Source organism: Ursus maritimus, unplaced genomic scaffold (assembly GCF_017311325.1).
Source record: "Ursus maritimus isolate PB19 unplaced genomic scaffold, ASM1731132v1 scaffold_26, whole genome shotgun sequence".
NCBI classification, from domain to species: Eukaryota; Metazoa; Chordata; class Mammalia; order Carnivora; family Ursidae; genus Ursus; species Ursus maritimus.
Genome location: NW_024425119.1, coordinates 29,286,318 through 29,307,786, shown reverse-complemented (window position 1 = coordinate 29,307,786; position 21,469 = coordinate 29,286,318). Strand labels below are relative to the sequence as shown.

Below are 21,469 nucleotides of genomic sequence, written 5' to 3'. Positions count from 1 at the left end.
TCAGGGGGAAGGAATACCATATGCAGAGTCAGGATTAAAAGGAGCACTGGTTAGAATGTCAGTTCCCCTCATCAGAATATTCACCTGTCCCCAGAGTCTGGCAGAGAGCAGTTGCTCAATCTTTTTGGAAGGATTGAATGATTGCTGTAAAACGGAAATGATTATTTCAAGTAGTCATCCGTGCTTATAAGCAAATCTCCATGGGACCATATGGTTTTAATTATTTGAGTATTCAGGCATAAGAACTGTGTGAGAATATATGCCCTCACTTTTGGAAACTTCTGATACCTTAGCAACAGATGGGAATGTGCTACTCTGTTACTTCTTTCTTGCCCTCAGTGTCCATTTGCCCTGTCTCAAAAAAAAAAAAAAAAAAAGAGGGAAGGGAAAAAAAAAAAAAAAAAAAATCAGGGTGCCTAGGTGGCCCAGTCGGTTAAGTGTCCGCCTTTGGCTCAGGTCATAATCCTACAGTCCTGGGATCGAGCCCCCGAATTGGGCTCCCTGGTCAATGGGGAGCCTGCTTCTCCCTCTCCCTCTGCCTGCCAATCCCCCTGCTTGTGCTCTCTATCTCTGTCAAATAAATAAGTAAAATCTTTAAAAAAAACAAAAAAGAAACTATCAACAAGGGGCTTCTACCAGTTGTGGCTGCTGTTCCTTCCTTGCCAGAGTGTCGTATAGCTGACCTGTTATTTAGGGGCTAGGCTGGAGATTAGTTGCGTATAAATGGCTATAAATGCATTTTTTTCTTTGAGTCACTAATTCTAGGAGGTAGATATATTTTTCAGCCATGCTTTCCCGAATTCATATTCTACATATATGTATTATAAATGTACAAATATATTTCTATTCTATAGTGTATATGTAATATATATAATATTTAATATAAATATATTTAATTTTATTTATTAATGTAATACAAAATAAATGTAAATGGTGTATATAAATATACAAATTGTATTCTATAAATCAAGAACTTATGAAATCTAAGGATATGGTCCTTATAAATATGAGGAATATGCTCTGTCGGGGCACCTGGGCGGCTCAGTTTGTTAAGCATCTGCCGTCAGCTCAGGTCATGATCCCAGGGTCCTGGGATCGAGCCCCACATCAGGCTCCCTGCTCAGGGGGAGCCTGCTTCTCCCTCCGCCACTCCCCCTGCTTGTGCTTTCTCACTCTTGCTCGCTGTCTCTCAAATAAATAAAATCATTAAAAAAAGAAAAAGGAATATGCTCTGTAAACTATTTGTTGGCCTGTGCTAGTGTTTTAAAAGATTTTTTTAATAATTAAAAAAATAAAACTCAATGTGGCCCCTGGCCTCCAAAGCTCACCATCTAAATCTCTTGTCATGGTGAGTGGCTTCACTTAATGGACGGCCACCAAGAAACAGCAGTTAAAGAAGATTTACAGAACGTCCAAAGACAGCATCCAGAAGCCCCACACATTCTCACTGATCTCGGAATGCCTTTTTCCTCTTTTCAGTTATGCCTCCAACAAAGCAAGTAAAGCTGCTTCTGTTCTCCTCTATTCTCTGTGGACACACACGGAGCTCCATAATGCCTACAAGAAGGTAAGAACACTAAAAAGGTGTAGGCTGCAGTTAACAGCCAGATCGTAATGGCCTGTGTGTCTGCCCCTGGCGAGACATCACTAAAAACTCCATTTTCTTGTGTGAAAATGTTGTTACCTTTCACGTTTCTGTTTGCTTATTCCAAAGGCTCAGTTTAAGAAGACAGATTTTGTCAACAGCCGGACTGCCAAAGCCTACCACTCCCTTAAAGACTGAGGAAAACGAAAAAGTGCTCTCAGAAATCTCAGCCTCACCATTCTCAGCCACAAAAAAGCCCCAAAGGAAAACACCTATTTTTCTACTTTCCAGCCCAAGAACCCTCAAAAAAGCATGCCCTGTTTCTTAGCCTTTTCTATTTCCAAGGTCCCCAGAATCCAAAAAAACAAATAAGCAGAATATAATTTTATTAGTCTTCCAGAAAACTTCTGAAAGTTTGCTACCAGTAGATACTGGCCACAGGCTCACTTTTACCCTCCACAGATTGTGGTCCTTGTGATCTGGGCTTATGGTGCAGGGCCTTCCGGAACCAAAATGTGAATCCATGTGGAATGAACGTTAACAACGAGTAAGGAAGGAGGCAGTGGTATTACTAGCATTTTAAAAGTTTGATTTACGTGTATATTCCTTTTCTGATTTCCACGTTTTTGTCACTCATATGCACATTGCTTCGCCATTGAGGCACGAGTGTATTGTTCTGCAGTGTTGAAACAGAATGGAAGCGACAAGAAAAATTTGCAGAGTTATCCAGGAGAAAATTTAATGGCAAAATTATACGTTTGTTTACTTTGTGCTTGTTTTTATCCTCTTGAATTTTTTTCTCTGCTTTGAAATGAACTTAAGAAATTTAGATCACAGAGCTTGCATGACTCTAAGAAAACGAAATTGAAATAAAGTGATCATAGCAAATTTAAAAATCTTTTCACAGAGAAAGGCAACTGTGGTTATGAAATTCAGTGTCCCCTCTGACACTGTGTAAATATGAGTCTTGCTCAAGGAAATACCTACCCTATGACAACACTATGAAATGCAAATCTCTCCTAAATAGTAGGATTCAGTATGATCTATTGCCTGGACTTTTTCAGCAACTTCAGTGGGCTGGTAGAAAAATGGACTCTATACTCTTCAGCTACAAAAGGAACCAAAACCTCTCAAGCTGCTGGGTGAACCCAGGGCACTTGAAAACACAGCTCATTTTAATGAATTACATTATCAATCAACCCAACTTTGCCCAATGTTTAAAAAATAGCAGAAAGCCTCTCAATCTCCTGGGATCTTCCTCAAGCCAATATTTTAAGTCAAGGGAATTCTAGAGCAAAAATATGAAGACATCATGTTGAGGAAAAATATGTCAAGGCCACCCAGAAATGATACGAGAAATACTAGTGTTGAAAGGTTGACATCATCTGTTGAAGCGAATCTGTATCAAGTGTTCTTTTAACTGAGCTGTGATTAATACCATTTACATAAAATTAGTCTTCTCAACTACAATTGTTATATTTTGCTTTAAAAAAAAAAAAAAAAAAAAAAACACCTGACAGTGTTTGCTATAAAAAAGTAAGAAGGAAAAAATCCTTCAGCTCCTTTTGGCCAGAGAAGTATAATAGAAAAATAAATTCCCATATTCAATCTGAATGTGTATTTAAGTCTTTATTATATTTAGAAGATAAAATTCTTTGAATTTTAAGAGCTTGATGGAGAAGACTGTCATTACTAACCTAGTTCAAAATGAAATTAGTTAGATACCAATTTTTAAATACTGAAGAGAGAAATCATCTCTTTTTATAGAGTTTTGATGAATAACATTTGGAACATTTTTATTCCTCTAGGTAACTGACGGATGTTCAAGAAGTTTCTGTGTTTTTTAAGGTATTAGTAGAGCTTTCGATATAAAACACAAAAGGAGGCCAAAATAATGTTGTCTGCGTTGGTATCTGTATATATCTGATTTATTTGTGTATCATGGTATATGTGGTATGACTGACATGACATTTGAAGATTTGACCTTATAAACTTCCATTGCTAAAGTTTTAATATTTTGTAATTATTTCTATTTCTTCCCTACTTAAAGCCCTAAATTCTTTACCAAGAAACACTTCCTGTAAGAAAACTGGAATTAGCTAATGACTAAAACATGTAACAATGGAGAGACATACAAATGTGGTAGATTTTAGTAAATTGAGTGGGTCTGTGACCCTGACACGATGGGCTGTGTTTGATCCCCATGTCCTGCTTTGTTCACTCTGCTTATCAAAAACCTCACTACTTTACTATCTGTGGATACCTTTGAGGGAGGTCCTTGTGTGGTTGAATATCAGTTTTGATCACAGGTCCACACAAAAAGCTCTTTTTTTTTTAAATATGTGTCCCAACCTTCCCATGTCATCAGGGGAATTGACAGGCTGAACGGGGCCTTTTTGTGTATTTGTGCTAAGAGTTCCAAAGGGCTCCTGCCTTGTTAAGGATTCTTAATGGTGTTCTGGCATATGGGAGGTCGCTGCCCTGGCTTTCTGTCACTGGAAACATTTGTTTATACCTGATGGAAATAACCAAAGGGTTATCTGGCAAGATAGGGGATTAACATGTCAAATGGGAAAATAAGCAGCATGAGTAGATAAACCATTTTAAAATGAATTTAATCACCCTCTGAAGAAGCAATTTCTTAGAATAAAAAAAGGAAATAGAAAATAAATATATTTAAATATATCTTTATATACATATAATTTATTTGTATTAGAGTTATAAATGTATTAGAGTTAGAAATTTCCTCTAAATAAAATGTGTCATGAACTTATTATGCTTTGGAATGAGGACGACTTCAGTATGTTTGTACTTTCAACAAAATTGCAGAAGCCTCAAATCACAGGATCTAAGGATTAGGGGGGAATTTAGAGGACATCTGGTCAAATCCTCCTTAAAGTATCGTCTTGCATCAGAAAAGATGCAGTTCTTATTAAAGTAACAGAGGAGAAAAATATGCAGTCGTTCAGCTAACGCTCAGCACGATCCTGTAATTCACCCATTTTAAGAGTCAGTAACTGTTGCACTAAAGTATTTGTTGTGGAAGAGAAAATAAATAAAAAAGGAAACAAACTTTTCAAAATAAAATCCTGCTTTAGATTTAATGTTTTAGTTTATAGTGGTACTGACAATTTCATCTCTTAGGAAATAAACTTTAACCTTTTAAGGACCGTAAGAGAAAGGAAAACTCTCTTTTTATGATATAATCAGGAAAAAGATATCAAAATGCTGTACGTTGGTAAAAGAGCTATTTAAAGTATGAGTGGAAGGGAAAGCATTCTGAAGCCAGGGTCTGGGAGACACACGTAAAGAATCCAGTAATAGTTAGCCTGGAAGAAAGGTGCCGTGTTACCTGTCTTTAAATCCTGAAGGACTTGGGGCACCTGGGAGGCTCAGTTGGTTAAGCGTCTGCCTGCGGCTCAGGTCATGATCCCAGGGTCCTGGGATCGAGCCCGCATCGGGCTCTCTGCCCAGCAGGGAGTCTGCCTCTCCCCCTCCCTCTGCCTGCTGCTCCCCCTGCCTGTGCTCTGTCAAATAAATACATAAAATCTTTTAAAAAAAAAAAAAGATATATATTTTTTATACAATACATATATGGTATAAAAGATGACAGTCTTATTCTGAGTAGAGGACAGGCCAGGGCCGATAGGTAGAGACTTGTGAGACTAGCTTTGACTGAACAATAGTGGACATATATTGAGCACTCCTCACAGTCTCTTCATGAAGGATATACTTTTTCCTTTTTCTTTCTTTTTTTACATTTTACACATGAAAATAACGTGAAGCCAAGAGAGGTCATGTTCCAAAGGAATACAGCCAGAAAGTGCAGGGAGGCCATAGGAAGCCAAGTGGGAAGATGTGAGGATCTCTTTGGCTTATCTCTCTTTGGAGAGTGAAGAAAACTGATTCTAGAACCAGCCAGTCTGAGCTCCAAGTGTGACTTCTCCATTTAATAGCTGGGGTGAGTTTCTTAGTTACTCTGAATCTCGGCCTTCTTTATCTGTTAGGTGGGAATGATAGTAGTAGTTACTTCATTGGGTTGTTTTGAGGATTAAATGTTTTCTTAATTGTAAAGCACTTAAAACATTGCCTGACAGTCTGTACCCAATAAATGCTAACTACATTACTTGGAGTTCCCTGGTTTGAGGGTTCTTTGCTTTTTTTTCTCTCTTGAGTTTCTCTTTTCAAATATGGTTGGTTCAGTTAAAAGCCCAACCCCTTCCCTCCAGCTGCCCATTTCACACACACACACACAACACACACACACCCATCCCTTAGAAGGCCAGGTAAAAATGGGGAAAACAAATATGGCCCAGTCAAGTGATTCTGAATGTCTGTTCCTCAGGAAACAAGTCTTTTGGGAGGTATTTATAAGTGCTATATGAGAAGAAATAGCCCCAAATCAAATAAGTTTGAGAAGGGCTGAGTTATACAAAGACTGATTGCAAGACTTCTCAGAGTCCCTAACATGCAATGTGCATTATGAAATCTCCCAAGAATGGGAGATTTTTGTTTGAATCAATACACCCTTGTCTCTCAGATGACTCTTGAAGCTATGCTTCTGTTGTAGGTGTTGTGATCTGGGCCAGAGGCAGGAGGACAGGAGGGATTTCTCTGCTTCGCAGGCCAGTCTGGTTCATCTGAGGCCCGGATTACTCAGTAACCAAACCTGGGTTTAGCCATGATTTAGTGAAATCTGAAAACCAAGGATTCAATAGATTAAGGATTACTTCCTGAATGTTTTGTTTCATCCCCACCCGGAGTCTGGTCATCTACAGGCAGGAAGGCAGCTCGGAAGGCAGTTCTTAGCCCCGAGGAGCAGGTCGAGGCAGCTACAGACGTTCCTACACGCAGCTGATCAAACCTCATCATAAATCTCACATCAAGAAGCAGGTAAATCTCTCACAGGCCTGAATTTCACCGTAAGCTACTAACATACAGTCCATCTGGCAAGGAATAAAAAACAAGTTCAAATTTGCAGATTTTCCCACAACTGTAATACGATGTTCTTCCCAGTAACAAGTAATCCTTTGGGAGTTTTGTTTTAATTATCTTTCAACATCCATGTATTGAACATTTACTCCTGGAGCTGAGGACCAGTGAGATGCACCTTTATGAGAAAGTGCTCGTGCATCTGAGTGAAACAGACGTCTCTGTGATGGACACTCGTACAGTTTACAGTATCCTTCGTGTTATCTGGGAACTGGGGAATGAACGTCATCATCCATAGGGTGACAGTCGGGGAACTCTAGACCCATACAGACCTTCTGGAATAGGTCTCTCATAAAACAAGAAATGGTTAGCCTGAGAGGCAGAGGATTATTAAGAAGATACCTGCATTTTTAGCCAGAAGGATTTGTCAGAATTGAGATCCTTTAATAAGAGTGTGTGAAAATTTTAATATTTAGAAAATTGACAATTTTTTTCTTGGGAATTTGTTTTACCTCTTGCTCTAATTAGAGATTTTTGCAGTTCCTAATTTTAAAAATAGAAGTGATCTATTTTTGTGGTATTGCCTGAACAGCTTTTTATAAGAATTATGTGTGAACATACTAAGTAGCACATTCGCACTTCTGGTGGCTCATACCTAAAGTGACCCTCTTCCTCATCTCATAGTTCTATTTCTCCTGCTTTAGTTTATCGCTTAAGAGACTTCGTTTGCATTTGAGTAACAAAGAAGTTCAACTCAAGAGGCTTAAACAATAAATGTATTTACTTTGTGTAACAGGAAGACCAGGTTGAGGCTCAGGCTTGGTTATTTCAGCAGCTCACTGAAGTCATCAAGAATCTAGATTCCTGGGACGCCTGGGTGGCTCAGTCAGTTAAGCATCTGCCTTCAGCTCAGGTCATGATCCCAGGGTCCTGGGATCCAGCCCTGCATCAGGCTTCTTGCTCAGGAGGGAGCCTGTTTCTCCCTCTGCCTCCCTACCTCCCTCCCTCCCGCTTATGCTTTCTCTCACTCACTCTCTCAAATAAAATATTTTTTTTTAAATATCTAGATTCCTTCAATCTTTTTGCTCTGCCATCCTCAGCATTTTTGCATTTGTCCCCTGGTTGATTTCTCCACGTTGACAAAATGGTTGCAGCAGCTCCAAATATGCCACCTTTACAGGGCCGTGTCTAAAGCCCAGAAGAGCAAGCAATCCTTTCTTGCATCCTTTTTTTAATAAAAATTTCCCAGAAGCCTCCATCAGATATCCCTCATTTCATATGGCCCGGCATTCTATCACCTGTCCATTCCTAAATCAATTCCTGGTGAGGAAAATGAAACTACTGTTCCTTTCTCAAACCGACCACGTTTCACCCAAGGCTGGGCCTACCTCCCCTGAGACACATGGATGGGAAATACTTGGACACAGTCGGGGTTTTATTGAGCAAGGACAAAAGGGGCAGCAGAGTAGTCAACCAACATCGTCTGCCATCTGTAAGGATATTTGAAGAAGAAAGAATTCAACTTTTTTTTTTTAAGAATTAAACATTATTTTAGCAACCTGACTTCATTTGGCCTGTAAGAGAAGTGTTGTCTCAAATGCCACAGGGGAAAGAACGAGTTTGACTGCATGGCTGTTGCATTTAGGACAAAGTCCGTGAGGGCTTGTGGACAAAGAATGATGGAAGAGCTGGGAAGTGCAGTTAAACCAATAATCATGATTTCAAGAAGAATAATGAAAGACGATAAAACTGGTGCTCAGCTGAACGGTAGGGATGGAATAAAATCATTTCGGAAGTACTGTGCCTCTTTTTCATTCTCCTTTTCTTGACATCTATCATTCCTCACCTTTAGTGATTATGGAACCCAAGTTATACCTTCATGGACCACATCATCTTAGAAGAAACTTGGGGCGGAGCCTGAGGTGACTGGATAATCTGATTTCCTCAGTGAGACGTCAGATTGGCCAGTAGACACAACATGGACTGGAATTCTGACTTTATCTCTCCCTGGCTGTGTGACTCTGGGGAGTTACCTTAACTTTCTGAGTCACTGGTAAAATGGAGTTGACAATTACCGCTTCGTAGGACTGTTCAGGGAATAAAATGAGGTGATGTTTTCATTATGCTTGGTGCCTGGGCACTAATACAAGGTAGCCTTGACGACCTCCTGCAGATCGGGCTGCCACCCAGGCGTCCCCAGCCTTCAACTTCTGCCTCCAGTTTCATTTCCCTGCTTTTCACAGTGGCCCAGGAACCATCTTAGAGCAGAAAGCAAATTCCGTAGTGGGCAAGAAAAGTGGGAGAGTGGGAAAGAAAAGCAAAGAACCCTCAAACCAGGGAACTCCAAGTAATGTAGTTAGGAAATGAAGAGAGAGAGAGACTTCCCTGCTGAATCTCCTTGTCCCCTCCAGCCCCTCCTCATGCCTCCTCCTCACTTTTCTTCTGCTGATCTGTAATCCACAAACTCTGTCCTCCTGAAGAACCCAAGTCAGAGAAACCTAGGAGCACAGAGTGAAAGGACTCCCTTGGTTGCCAGAGTTGCAGTGGCAGATAATGTGTTCTTGCTAACCCAGGAGGAAATATTGAATAAGTTTTTCTATTAAAGAAAGGCATTTGTGCTACTTTGGGTAAATAATGCATCGGGTCAAACAATTGAGCTTAATTTCCTTTTCTTAAAAAAAAGCAATTTTTTTTTTTAGAGTATCCTGATACTTTTCCGAAGTAGATGTTTTATGTGTGTATGAAAGTATGTGTGTGGCAGAGATCGCTCATTGCCCCCACTACATCCTTTCTCGCCTTGTCCCAACAATAGAATTTTTGACAAGACACGCGCTGCCCAGTGTAAAGACCGTATTTCCCTGACTCACATGGCAGCCGAGTTGAAGGCATGCGAGTAAATGCTAGCCAGCAGCATGGAAGTAATGTATGATCCCCCCTGCCTCTCAAAACCTTCCTTAACACAGTGGGCACATGCCCTTTGCCCTCATTTTCCCCCTTTCTCCATTCTGCCTGGAATGCTGGTATTACCTGCCTGGACCACAAGGATAAAGGCCACACTCTGGTGTGGTAGGATAGGATCTCAGTGGAACCTGGTCATACCAGTTTGGGGCACTTTCCTTCAGACACTGCACACATGAGAGAGAAATAAAATTTTATTGGGTGTAAGCAATTATTATTTTAGTTTTTATATCTCACAATCAAACTTAATTGTAACTATCACTTCTTGACACTATTATATAGAGAGAAATCAAATTAAGAAAATTTCCAATCCAGAAGATACAGTGCTTCTGTCCTAGATCAAAACGCCAACTAGAAGATTAAACTGCTAGCAAGAACATAAAAAAAAGAGAAGTAAATTTGGTGAGTTAATTTTGGACTTCAGATCCATTTATTCTGTTGATAAGGCTCTTTACAAAGCAGTCTTCAGCCACATTGTGAAATTAATTCTACTTAATAGGAAAATACATACGTTTCCAAGAGGGAACTGGAAGGCCCAGGTTTGACCTTAAGGGTGTCCTATTTCCTCTGGGAAGCAGACTCTGGGACATATTGCCTGGGGGGGGAGGGAATGTAGTGCCTGAAATGTAATCCTTGTAAAACTATGTGACTAGGGAAGCCTGTTTTCTACAATGTATTTGCTGACAAATGTCAAGAGGAAATAGTTTCTACAAAATGAAAAGAGCCATTAAGTAGTCTAATTTAGGTCACAAACATTTTTAAAACTTCTACTGGAAAACCACCTATGGTTGATTAATACTCTGTATCCCCCAGGAGCTCTATCTGATGAAAGGCATCCAATTTCTGACCTGCATGCTGTGGTGTTAGGAAATAATGCCATGTCATAATAAATAGGCCTGTATGGATTGGTGGCCTTTTTGCTTCACGGATCTTGTCTTTGGGATCTCGACACCCAGTCCCACCTCTTCCAAATTCCCTCCTGTGTCCTAGGGGCTAGGAGGCAAGAAGCTACCTTTTTCACTCTCTCACTGCTAGAGTTTGGGATACAGCTTAGGTTCTGCCAGTACGATGCAGGTGGGGTGGAAGACGGAGGCCACGTTCCAGCTGCTATTGCTTTTGGCAAGCAAGTCCCAATAGATGTAAGTGTACCCATGTCCAGTCACCAGCTCCATGCGTATTGGCAGCCAGGATACCAACAGGTGTGATGGTAAGACCAGCAGCAGCTGGCCTCCTGACTTCTGCTCTCCCAGCTCTTGCACAAGTGTGTGAACCCCCAAAGTCTTTCTACTCGTACACTGTTGTATGAATAGAAATTCTACTGTGTTCGAGTGAATTCTGTTCTCTGTACCAAACCCTGAGAGAGTATTCCAGTCACTCATACTTGCCAGGAATTGGGGAAATTAGTTTCCCAGAAAAACCTAATCATTTGCTGAGTTCCTTAATGTTAAAAAGGGATCTTTGGTATATCATAAAGATTTGTGTTTCTTAAACATGGAGTTCAACTTAAATATTTGGTTGTTTTCAATGCACATAATTTTTCTATAAAATTTTTACTTGATCTTCGATTAATATTCCAATAAATAATAAGTTCAACAGAGTAATTTACTCCAAATAATTAATACCTCAATTAATTATATTTCAGTTAAGCATGTTAAACAATAATCATAGAAATTCAATGTATCTCAAGGCCTTCATACACCCAACATGTTAGATCCAAATATTTAATTAAACTTTCCTAAGTTAAATTGTGCTAAGAAACCTGAGCATAAAGACTTGAAATATCCAATTCCTTTAGGCAAATACTATTTTCAAACTATATCTAATACCTTCCTCATAAAAATCACAAGACTAATATTAATTAAATATTTCAAATTAAAATCACAAGTACAGGGTCATCTGGCTGGCCCAGTTGGAAGAGCATGGGATTTTTGATCTCGGGGTCATGAGTTCGAACCCAACTTGAGTGTAGAGATTACTAAAAAAAATAAATAATACTTAAAAAAATAAATAAAATCACAAGTACAAAATGCCAGATCTCCTTGATTTTATTAAATGTGTTAAGTAACAAATAGAGGCAGATTATAATGGTGATTTTAAAACTTACCTCTAGGTGTACGGAGAAGTATTAAAATTATTATTTTGATTTATGTCATCATTTCTATGATGTCTAGAGTCTTTGCAAGGCTACAAAGTTACCTGTATAACTAAAGAAAGCAATACACCTGAAACTAATATAACACTGTATTAAACAGTACTGGAATTTTAAGAAATAATAAAATAAGTTAAATAGGAGCGCCTGGGCGGCTCAGTTGGTTAAGCCTCTGCCTTCAGCTCAGGTCATGATCCTGGGGTCCTGGGATTGAGCGGGGAGTCTGCTTCTCCCTCTGCCCCTCCCCCTGCTCATGCTCACACACTCTCTTGCTCTCTCTCTCAAATAAGTAAAATCTTTAAGTTAAATAAATAAATAAAAGGAAAGAAAGCAGACTACCAGCTCAGAATGGCTAATTTCATTGGTATGAAATCCAGGACCAGCATGCTGTCTCAGGTGCGATTAGTCAGAGATTCCAGACGTGGATAAGGGGTCTAGATGATGGTTCCGTTCGGTTCTACCCAAGCCACCCAAACCACAGATGACCTCCCTCTGCTCTTTCTCACAGATTATCCTTCTTAGAGTAATGGACTTTGGAAGCACATGTGTTTTCTGCTACCTGGTCCCCTTCCCGAATCTCTAACAACATTTTATTGTCTTACTTGGGTGGGGTGAACTACTTACTCAAACACACACACAAGCTCACACACTAAACATGATGGCAGCAAATCTCTCCTGCCTGAGTAGAGTTAGCAGAGTCCTGCAAGCACACACAGAGTAATTAATGTTCTCATGCGTTACTTTATTACCTATAGAGCCATCATTTTGTAAACATCGTAAGGACAGTGCTGAATTTTGGCCCTGATACAAAAAGTCTACAATAATTAAAAATTAGAGAACAGCATTCCTTTGGGGGGAAGCACACACACGCAACACACACACACACACACACACACACACACACACACACACACACACACACCTTCTTCCTTTTTCCCTCCTGGGGAAAAAACCATTGCACCTGAGAGTTTAATGAATCTGAACTCGTGGGAAAGGAAAGGCACTTCCAGATCTTGAATTTATATCCTCCTTCAAAGAAAATTTTCTGAATCAAGAATATTTAGCCATTTTAGATGTTTTAAAATGATTTTTGAACAAACCCCTGCTGGGGCTTTTGCTTTCAAGAGTTTTAGTTTTGGCCAGCAGATAATTAAAGCCATTGATTTGTTCTGTCGTTAGCTACTTGAAATTATACTGAGGGCCAAAGAGTCTTGTAGGAATTTCTTCTTCATCAGGAAAACCATTAGAGAAAGGTCATTTCCAGCAATGTATACTTAGCAAATTAATCTTTTTTGGAAAACTGTTCACATTACTGTATGGTAAAAACCCAAGCAATTAGCCAAATTCCTTAGAGTTGTAGGCTGAAGTTCAACGTTTCTTAATACACTGCCCATGATTCATCATCTTGAATAGGTGTGTTTGGGGCTGAGGCCCCCATGTTTGATAATCGCAGCAATAAAACTCAAATGATCAGAGTTATTCATGGGATGCTCGTACACAAAATTTGTTTTTGTGTACCACAATTAGTATTGATTTTGCTTATTCTTTGAACCTCATTATTTTTACCATATTTCTTCATGTAGTCTTTCTACTGTAGAATCACAGTTTATCAATATAAAACATTGATTTTATTTTTGAAAAATTTTTATGATGTTAGTTATGCTTTAACTAAAACTAACCATCACAGGTCAACAGACTCTAATGATTAAGTGGAAGACATTTCTATCAAAACAAAAAGTTCCTATTTGAAAAGGATATTTATATATGTTTTGTGCCCCTGTCTGGAAGTCAACAACTAGAGATTAAGGCTTTGGTTAAATATAAAACCTCTTTTAAAAAACAAACTCTCATAGACAAGTTAGCACCTAAAGTTCCAACCAACAACATCAGACAATATAAAAGAAATCAATCACATTGCATAGTAACTCATCATACAATGTAATAATATACAGTAAAGAAAAAGAACAAGTTGTGGTGCCCGGGTGGCTCCATCGGTTAGGCGTCTGCCTTCGGCTCAGGTCATGATCCCAGGGTCCTGGGATTGAGCCCCACATCGGGGTCTCTGCTCAGCGGGGAGTCTGCTTCTCCCTCTCGTGCTGCTCCCCTTGCTTGTGTTCTCTTGGTCTCTCCCTGTCAAATGAATGAACAAAATCTTTAAAAAAAAAAAAAAAGAAAAGAAAAAAGAACAAGCTGCAGCTATGATCATAAAAAAGAAAACTAAATTAGATCACGTTAAGCATGAGGAGACTAAAGTAGGATGATTCCATTTAAACTAAACTAAAAATTATTGATTAGGAATAGATACTTATGTGTCTTTAAAAAGCCATAAAAAGAATGCATGAGAGATGTGTTTAAGAATACATGTAAAGAAGATATTGGCAGGGGTGTTGCCTGCTTGGCATGTCGAGGGCAGTGCTGTATCAGTGAATGGATGGGACAACCATTGTGTAATGCGTGTAGAGATGTGTTTAAGCACGCTTGAAATAAGATGATTGTAAGGGGAAAAAATCATGTTGTAGGTTGAATGGTTTCCTCTAACCCAATCTGTCTCGTGTCTTTAATTTTAAAAAAGGGGGGGAGCTATAAAGAGTAGACAGTAAATGATTAATACCCAAGTTAGCTCAGCAGCTTCCTCTGGAGAGGATACAATTAAGGAGACTTATGTGGGGGCTTCCAAGGTATTGGAAATGGTCTATTTGGTATACATATATTGTGAGTTCTCTAGTGTGATATATGTCATGATTTAAAAGTTTAAAACTAATTTAAAAATTAAAGATGAGCTGCCATGATTTAAAAATGAACACAGCCAGAGCTCTGAGCAGAGTCACACACCCTTGTCCCACTTCCATCTCTGCTTAAAGGCCAAGGTGTACCAGCAGGATCCCCTGCCTCGGGTTTGGAGCGCACCCTTCCAGCTTCTGGGAGTGTTAGCAATCACTTTCTCTGAGCTGAGTCCCTCTCTGGGACTTGCCTTTGGCTGAAGACAGCCATAAACCCAAGATAATACCCCTCCCCGGAAAAGCCCATATACACGGACTGGTTAAATTGGAATTACAGGAACGCCTCCTTTTTTGCACTTTGCTTTAGTGCACTTTCCAGATACTGTTTTTTTTCTTTTTACAAATTGAAGGTTTTGGCATCCCTGAATCAAACAAGTCAATCAGCATCATTTTTTCAATAGCATTTTGTTCACTTCATACCTCTTGCCATATTTTGATAAGTCTCACAATATTTCAGAGTTTTTATTATACTTGTTATGGTGATCTGTGATCAGTGATCTTTGATGTTACTATTGTCACTGTTTTAGGGCACTGTGAACCACACCCACCTAAGACAGCAAACTGAATTGATAAATGTTTGTGTTCTGACTGCTCTACCAATTGGCTATTCCCCCATCTCTCTCCCTCCCCTCGGGGCCTCTCTATTTCCTGAGACACAGTGAAATTAGGCCAGTTAATAACCCTACGATGGCCTCTAAGTGTTCAAGTGAAAGGAAGAGTCACACGTCTCTCACTTTAAATCAAAAGCTAGAAATTATTAAGCTCAGTGAGGAAGGCATGTTGAAAGCCAAGAAAGGCTGAAAGCCAGACCTCTTGCACAAGTTAGCCAAGTCGTGAACGCAAAGGAAAAGGTCTTGAAGGAAACTGAAAGTTCACTCCAGTGAAACACAAATGATAAGAAAGAAAAACAGGGGCGCCTGGGTGGCACAGCGGTTGGGCGTCTGCCTTCGGCTCAGGGCGTGATCCCGGCGTTGTGGGATCGAGCCCCACATCAGGCTCCTCCGCTATGAGCCTGCTTCTTCCTCTCCCACTCCCCCTGCTTGTGTTCCCTCTCTCGCTGGCTGTCTCTATCTCTGTCGAATAAATAAATAAAATCTTTAAAAAAAGAAAGAAAGAAAGAAAGAAAGAAAGAAAGAAAGAAAGAAAGAAAGAAAGAAAAGAAAGAAAGAAAAGAAAGAAAGAAAGAAAGAAAGAAAGAAAGAAAGAAAGAAAGAAAGAAAGAAAGAAAGAAAAAAAAAACAGCCTTATTGCTGATATGGAGAAAGTTTCAGTGGTCTGGATAGAAGATCAAACCAGCCACAACTTTCCCTTAAGCCAAAGCCTAATCCACAGGAAGTCCCTGACTCTCTTCAGTTCTGTGGAGGCGGGGCGGGGCGGGGGGACCTGCAGAAGAAAAGTTGGAAGTTAGCAGAGTTTCATTCATGACGTTTAAGGAAAGCAGCCGTCTCCATAACATAACAGTGTAAGGTGAAGCAGCAAGTCATCAAGGTCGACCTAAGGGCCACCTGGGCGGCTCAGTTGGTTAAGTGTCTGACTTTGGCTCTAGTCATGTTCTCGGGGCCCTGGGATTGAGCCCTGTGTCAGGCTCCCTGCTCAGTGGGGAGTCGGCTTCTCCCTCTCCCTCTGCCTCTCCTCCCTGCTTGTGCTCTCTCTCTTTCAAATAAATAAAATCTTTAAAAAAGGGGTGCCTGAGCGGATCAGTTGGTTAAGCATCTGCCTTCGGTTCAAGTCACGATCCCAGAGTCCTGGGGTACAGCTCCCTACTCAGCAGGGAGCCTGCTTCTTCCTCTCCCCCTGCCCCTGCTCATGCTCTCACTCTCTCAAATAAATAAAATCTTAAAAAAAAAAAAAAAAAGATCCAGCTAATTAATAAAAGTAGCCACACTAAACAACAGATTTTCAATGTAGACAAAGCAGCTTTATATTAGAAGAAGATGCCATCTAGGACTTTCACAGCTAGAGAACAGAAGCCAATGCCTGGATTCAAAACACAGGCTAACTCTTGTTAGGGCCTAATGTAGCTGGTGACTAAATTGAAACTCGTTCTCATTGACCATCTCCAAAATCCTGGGGCCCTTAAGAATTATGCTCAATCTACTTTGCCTGTACTCTATCAACGGAACAACAGAACAACAAACCTTGGATAGTAGCAACATGGTTTAATTGCAACATGGTTTACTGAATATTTTAAGCTCATCCTTGAGATCTCCTCAGAAAAAAAAAGATTCCTTTCAAAATATTACTGTTCATTGACAGTGCACCCGATCGCCCAACAGAACTGATGGAGACATACAAGATTAATGTTGTTCTCACACCTGCTAACACAACATTCATTCTGCAACCCATGGACCAAGGAGGAATTTTGACTTTCAAGTCTTATTATTTAAAAATGATATTGTGTAAGGGTACAGCTGCCATAGGTAGTGATTCCTCTGAGGGATCTGGGCAAAGTAAACTGAAAACCTTGTGGAAAGGATTCATCATTCTAGATGCCATTAAGACCATTCATGACTCATGGGAAGAGATCAGAATATCAACATGAACAAGAGTTTGGAAGACGTTGATTCCAACCTTCACGGATGACTGTGAGGGGTTCAGGACTTCAGGAGAGGAAGGAACTGCAGATGTAGTGGAAATAGCCAGAGAACTAGAATTAGAAGTGGAGCCTGAAGATAAGACTGAACTGCTCCAATCTCATGATAAAACTTTAATGGATGAGGAGATGCTTCATATGGATGAGCAAAGAAAGTGGTTTCTTGAGATGGAATCTCCTCCTGGTGAAGATGCCGTGAGGATTGTTGAAATGACAACAAAGGATTTAGAATATTACATCAACTTAGCTGATAAAGCAGCAGAAGGTTTTGAGAGGAATGATTTCAATTTTGAAAGAAGTTCTGCTAGGGGTAAAATGCTATCAAACCAGCATCATATGCTGCAAAGAAATCATATGTGAAAGGAATTTGTCAATTGATGGGGCAGACTTCATTGTTGTCTTATTTTAAGAAATTGCCATAGACACCCCAGCCTTTAGCCACCACCACCCGGATAAGTCAGCAGCCATGAATATTGAGGCAAGACCCTCCACCAGGAAAAAGATGACCATTCACTGAATTCTCAGATGATGGTTAGCACTTTTTAGCAATGAAGTATTTTTAAATTAAGGTATGTACATTGGTTTTTCAGACATAATGCTATTGCACGCTTAATAGACTACCATATGGTGTAAACCTAACTTTTGTTTGTGTTGGGAAACCAAAAAATTCATTGCAATATTCACTTAACTGTGGTGGTCTGGAACTAAACCTGGAGTGTCTTGGAGGTTTGCTTATATAAAGGTCTAGTCCCTCTGCCCTTCATAGGATTTAAATGTGATGACATGAACATGTTTTAAATAATTATGAAAAATATTAGCAATAATTTAGGTTAATTGAGAAAAAATGCCAGTTAGGTACTGAAAAGAGAGATCACTCTCCAAATGGCATATTATCAAAACTGCATACTGTCCAGAACCTCTTCACCTTGTGAGGTGTGGGTTGTGTTTTGTTTGTTGTTTGTTTGTTTAGAGGCATTTTTTTTTTAATCAGGGCCCTCTTAAAGGAACAAGGGTACTATAACATTTTGAATATGAAACTTCAAGATGGAATTTCCAGGATCGTTTATGCAGATGTGAGGCATTCTTTCTTAAATGTATTGAAAACAAAAAATAAAAGCCTAAATTTTGCCTTCTAAAGAACTGATAGCAAGTGACCCCACGTCAGTGGTCACCAGGCTGCGGTTTAAGAGCTGACATTTAGAGGCAAGAAAGTAAAAGTCAAAGGGACAAAACATCTTGCGCATGGTACCAGCATTTGTTTTTCAGTGCTATTTGAGAATCCGCTGGTAACTTCCAAGCTCTTCCTTAAATAGAAAATATCACTCTTCTGTCAGTTCTGCTTAACAACAAGGGAAGGTCCGCGGGGACCTCCTGGATTATGCAATAGTGGGAAAGTTTGAGAGAGGCAGAAAGGACCTATTTTGGCTGAAAATAGAGAAGAGAACAGAAATCATCTGAGGGCTCCTGGGTTTCTGTTACAGGAGGAATGTAAAACTGCACTATCATTTGGGTTCCTTCAATCTTTTTACATAACAATGGCCATTCAGATGTGAACTCTATAAACCTACCCACCGGGAATTTCTAAGAACTTTACCTGTGAATATTTCTCTCTGAAAATGGTGCTAAGGAATATTTTTAAAAGATTTTATTTATTTATTTATTTATTTATTTATTTTGAGAGAGAGAGCACACACAAGCAGAGGAGGAAAGAGAGGGAGGGGGGAAATCTCAAGCAGATTCCCCAGTGAGCATGGAGCCAACGCAGGGCTCGATCTCACAACCCTGATGTCAGAACCCAAGCGGAAACCAAGAGTCAGATGGTCAATTAATTGAGCCACCCAGGCGCCACTGTACTAAGGAATATTTAGTGGGAAAATATGACCTCGATTATCTCAGTGTCAATATAAAGAAGGCGATATATCCCCAAAATGCTTATCAACTTGCCCTTAGATTATGTTAAGGTTATGCCATTTTTGAGCATGCCAAACCCTTTCAATGCCGTTCCTTTCTTTCTTCCTTCATTTATCAGATGGCTATTTGGTGCCTGCTATGTGCCAGGTAAGCGCTCAGCACCAGGGATAATATTGAACAACATAAAGATGACCCTGACTTGTGGAACTTAGGTTTTGTAAGGTCTGTGGCTTCATTGAGAGTTGACGATCTCTGTATAACATAGACTGGTAAAAAGCTTTACATAGTTATCTTTCACCTGCTGTATAAAGTGGGATTTTTTTTCTTTGTTCTAAAACTATTTCAAAAACTGCTCACCTATCCGTAGCCATACCGCCAACCACATACAACCCTCCCACACCCATGGTTCGTGGAACATAGCTTATTTCAAAGGACTTATTCTAGAGTTGTTCTGAAGAAGGCAGCAAGTTCAATTACATGTTCGAAGCAAGCCCGCTGAGATCACAGCAAGGGTAACTCTCATGTTGGGGGTTCACACTGCGTGCCAGGCCTTGTGCTGGGCCTTTCACTGCAGCGTCTCCGCAAGGTACTGTCCGCGCCTCCGTTTTCCACAGGAGGGGGTTGAGACTCTTGGAGGTTACATTGTTTCCGGCCACGTAGCTAGCAAATGGCGGAGCCAGAATGCAAACCTCAGACTTTGAGACTCCAAATGCCATACTCTTTTCTCTAGACATGTTCTTTAAAAGGAAATCCAAGAGGATTGCACAGATTCGTCTGTTTATTCATTCTGTTTGTTCTACAGTGTTTTGCTCAGTTTCATCTGGTCTTCAAGAAAGCACTTACCACCGCTGTCTCAGGGAAGTGGTCCGCTTCGCTGTCTCTCTTTGTTGTCAAGACTTCCTTAAACTCCGGAAATGATAGGCTTGGTTATATTGTCCACCGTTCTGATATGAAGCTGCTTTTTATCTTATCTTTAATAATCTATCATATACAGAAACTTTCACTCTCATAGACCCAGCCTTGCTCAACCTGCACTCCAGTCTGGCATTAGCATATGTGGAACTAACTTGTTATAATAACTATTAACACTTTCATTATAACTAACTAGTATAATACAGCTGACCCTTGAACAATATGGGTTTGAACTGCAGGTCCCTCTCAATGTAGATTTTTTTCAATATGTACAGTATAGTACTGTAACTGTATTTTCTCTCCCTTGTGACTTTCTTAACGTTTTCTTTTGCCTAGCTTGATTGTGAGAACAGATATATAATCCATACAATGTATAAAATATGTGTTAATCGACTGTTTATGTGATTGGTAAGGATTCTGGTCAACAGTGGGCTATTAGTAGTTAAGTTTTAAGGAGCCAAAATTTAGATGCGGGTTTTCAACTACATAGGGAGACAGCACCCCTCACCCCGATGTTGTTCAGGGGTCAACTGTAATAGCCGCCACCCTCGGTCCTCTAGCTAGAGCCATGCTAACTTCGCACAGTTCTCCAGACCCTCCATCCCTGTGTTTTCATAATTCTGTGTCTTTGTTCATGCAGTGCCATTCACCTGAAATATCTTCTCCCCTTTGTTTTCATCTGATAAACTTCCACTCATCCTTCAAAAGGATCCCACAACTCAAAAGGAATTGTTGTGATTATAGCCCAGATACCCCAAGCTGAGTTGCTTGTTTAAATCGTTGTAAAATTCTATGGTCTTATTGCCTGCCCATTGTATTGCAGACATCTGCTTACTGTCTCCCCTGCTGGGCCATAAATTGATTGAGGTCAGGAGTGGGGTCTTATATACGGATATGTAGCATCTCATGCAAGGCTTGGCACAGAATCGGTGCTCAATAAACTTTAATTATTGAATGGGTGAAGTGGTAGAGATTTAATACTTATATTTTGAAATAAATATGTCTTTTGCTATGTGTCTTATGTAGGGACCTGCTACTTTTCCTTTCTCCTCCTGTCTACTTATCATGTAAGGATATATGAAATGTTTAAAACTTCAAGCCAGCCTGTGGGAAAACAGTGAGTCCTTCCCCCACCCCCCATAGGGGCATCCTTTTGACTCAGCCTCTCAGTTTGACTTTATCAACATTATTTTCCAATTTTGAAGCATGACCAGTATTATGTTCAGTATTTAATTTACTAGGTGTGTCCTTCGGTAATTACTCCCCACATCTTACCCCCAGTTTTTTGTTTGTTTGTTTGTTTATTTTTTTGTAGGATCCTCGGCTTGGCCTTTCTGTGCCCTTGCCTGACTTCCTGGCCCTTTTCCTCTGCCAATTTGATCTGGGAAACCTTGTAGGTTATAAATTCTCGAGAGGGGAAAGAAACAAGTGTTAGTCCAAGTCTCTTAAACATAAGAGAATGTCTTTTCCTTACACTAAAACCACCTAACTCCTTTAGGGAATATAAGCAAAACACAATGGGGCAGATACAGTCATTCATGATGAACAAATGCAAGTGAATCAGTGCAAGAAAACACCTCGTAGATGTATGTGTATGAGGAGCACAGAGGCTAAAACTTAGGCCCAAACACAACCAAACGCAGGTCCAA

General features: G+C 39.9%; 1 protein-coding gene across 1 annotated transcript in view; it reads left to right on the top strand.

Moving 5' to 3' along the window:
• Positions 1-3,954, top strand: part of PKP2 (plakophilin 2) — an 89,810-nt gene extending 85,856 nt beyond the window's left edge. Inside the window, exons 12-13 of the mRNA XM_040642332.1 lie at positions 1,480-1,567; positions 1,715-3,954. Of these exons, the coding sequence (XP_040498266.1) occupies positions 1,480-1,567; positions 1,715-1,783 (157 nt within the window). The 3' untranslated portion in view covers positions 1,784-3,954. The remainder of the gene's footprint in view (positions 1-1,479; positions 1,568-1,714) is intronic.
• Positions 3,955-21,469: the final 17,515 nt, after the last annotated feature.